The sequence below is a fragment of the Galeopterus variegatus genome, unplaced genomic scaffold (assembly GCF_000696425.1).
Source record: "Galeopterus variegatus unplaced genomic scaffold, G_variegatus-3.0.2 Scaffold2904, whole genome shotgun sequence".
NCBI classification, from domain to species: Eukaryota; Metazoa; Chordata; class Mammalia; order Dermoptera; family Cynocephalidae; genus Galeopterus; species Galeopterus variegatus.
In genome coordinates, this window is record NW_007729015.1 from 179,519 (window position 1) to 181,031 (window position 1,513).

The following is a 1,513-nucleotide window of genomic DNA, read 5'->3' on the forward strand; positions in this document are numbered from 1 at the left end:
GTTACGCCCAAGATAAATAAAAGGTAAGAAACAAGATTTTGAGCATTACAGAATTTATATAAAAATTCATAATCATTTTCACCTGAATTGATGAATTGATTTATAATTACCTGAATGTGGAAGATTTCCCCTAAAGAACAAAGAAATAATGTGAACTAACATAATTAACATTGACTAAAGAATGGAGTTCTATGGATAGGGCAGTCTCTCAATGTCTTAATGTTAAAGAAGCTGATTAAGGCATTCTTACTGTAAGTACTACCCTGGTGAAGAAACATGGATTCCCCCACCCCAACTCTGGCAATATTATGTGCTTGGAAGAAATACATTGGATTGGCCCCAAATCTAGAAACTCAGATAATTAGACACAAACAAAAATGTCCTTAGTTAGAAAATCCTCAGAAGTCTATAGAACATCAGATTTTCGGAGCTATGAAGGTCATTTCACTGGTACATTTAGTAAATGTTTATTAGCACCTATTTTCAAGGCACAATGGGGGGTAAAAGACCTCATGAATCTGACCAACTCATGAAGGATTCATTACAGGCAAAATGAATGGTCAGACCAGCAGCCCCCACATCAGAGCCATCTTGAAGGCCACTTAAGTCCAGTCGGTGAGAACAAATTATTTCAGATTCTACCTCTTTCAGACAGCTCTCCCATGACTGCGTATCAAATGTTTTTTTCCAATCACCTTTTAAAATGTAGAAGATAATTTATCTCAGCCAGATTACATTTTCTAACACCTGATGAGTGGGTGAATAAAGCCCCAGCCCACAAGTTCTGAAGCTGATAAGCGTTCCAGGTGGCTTCCGTTCAATGAGAAATGAGCACCAACTTCAGCAAGTATGACAAGGGTCACTGTGATAGAATTCTTTTCCCAACATGGCTTCTCTGATGCTGAACAAGGTATGAAGTTCGGGTGAAGCCTTTCCCACATGCATCACACTGATAGGGTTTCTCACCAGTGTGGATTTTTTGATGTTCAAGAAGACTTCTATTCCGAGTGAAACTTCTCTCACACTCATTACATTTATAAGACACAGGAGCCTCAACATTTTCCCACTGGCTTTCCAACCTATCTAGACTTTCCCAGGCCTCTCCATACTCTGGATTCTGAACATTTTTATCACCATGGATCCTCTGATGCCTCAAGAGATGCGAATTCCTCCTAAAGGCTTTGCCGCACATGTTGCACAGGTATGGCTTCTCCCCAGTGTGGATTTTGTGATGTTCAAGGAGGCTGCAGCTCTGGCTGAAGGTTTTCCCGCAGTCATCACACTCATAGGGCTTCTCCCCAGTGTGAGTTCTCTGGTGCTTGATGAGGTTTGAGCTGTGACTGAAAACCTTACCGCATTCTTCACACTCGTATGGCTTCTCACCAGTGTGGACTCTCTGATGAATGACGAGGGCAGAGCTCCCAATGAAGGTCTTCCCACAGTCTTCACATTCATAGGGTTTCTCTCCAGTGTGGATTCTTCTGTGCTTAGTCAGGCCTGAGCTCTGAGCAAA

General features: G+C 41.6%; 1 protein-coding gene across 1 annotated transcript in view; it reads right to left on the bottom strand.

The window, feature by feature from the left end:
- Positions 1 to 451: 451 nt before the first annotated feature.
- The window catches only part of LOC103599312 (zinc finger protein with KRAB and SCAN domains 4-like), a 7,755-nt gene continuing 6,693 nt past the window's right edge, over positions 452 to 1,513 (bottom strand). The window contains exon 5 of the mRNA XM_008583422.1: positions 452 to 1,509. Within this exon, the coding sequence (XP_008581644.1) occupies positions 860 to 1,509 (650 nt within the window). The 3' untranslated portion in view covers positions 452 to 859. The remainder of the gene's footprint in view (positions 1,510 to 1,513) is intronic.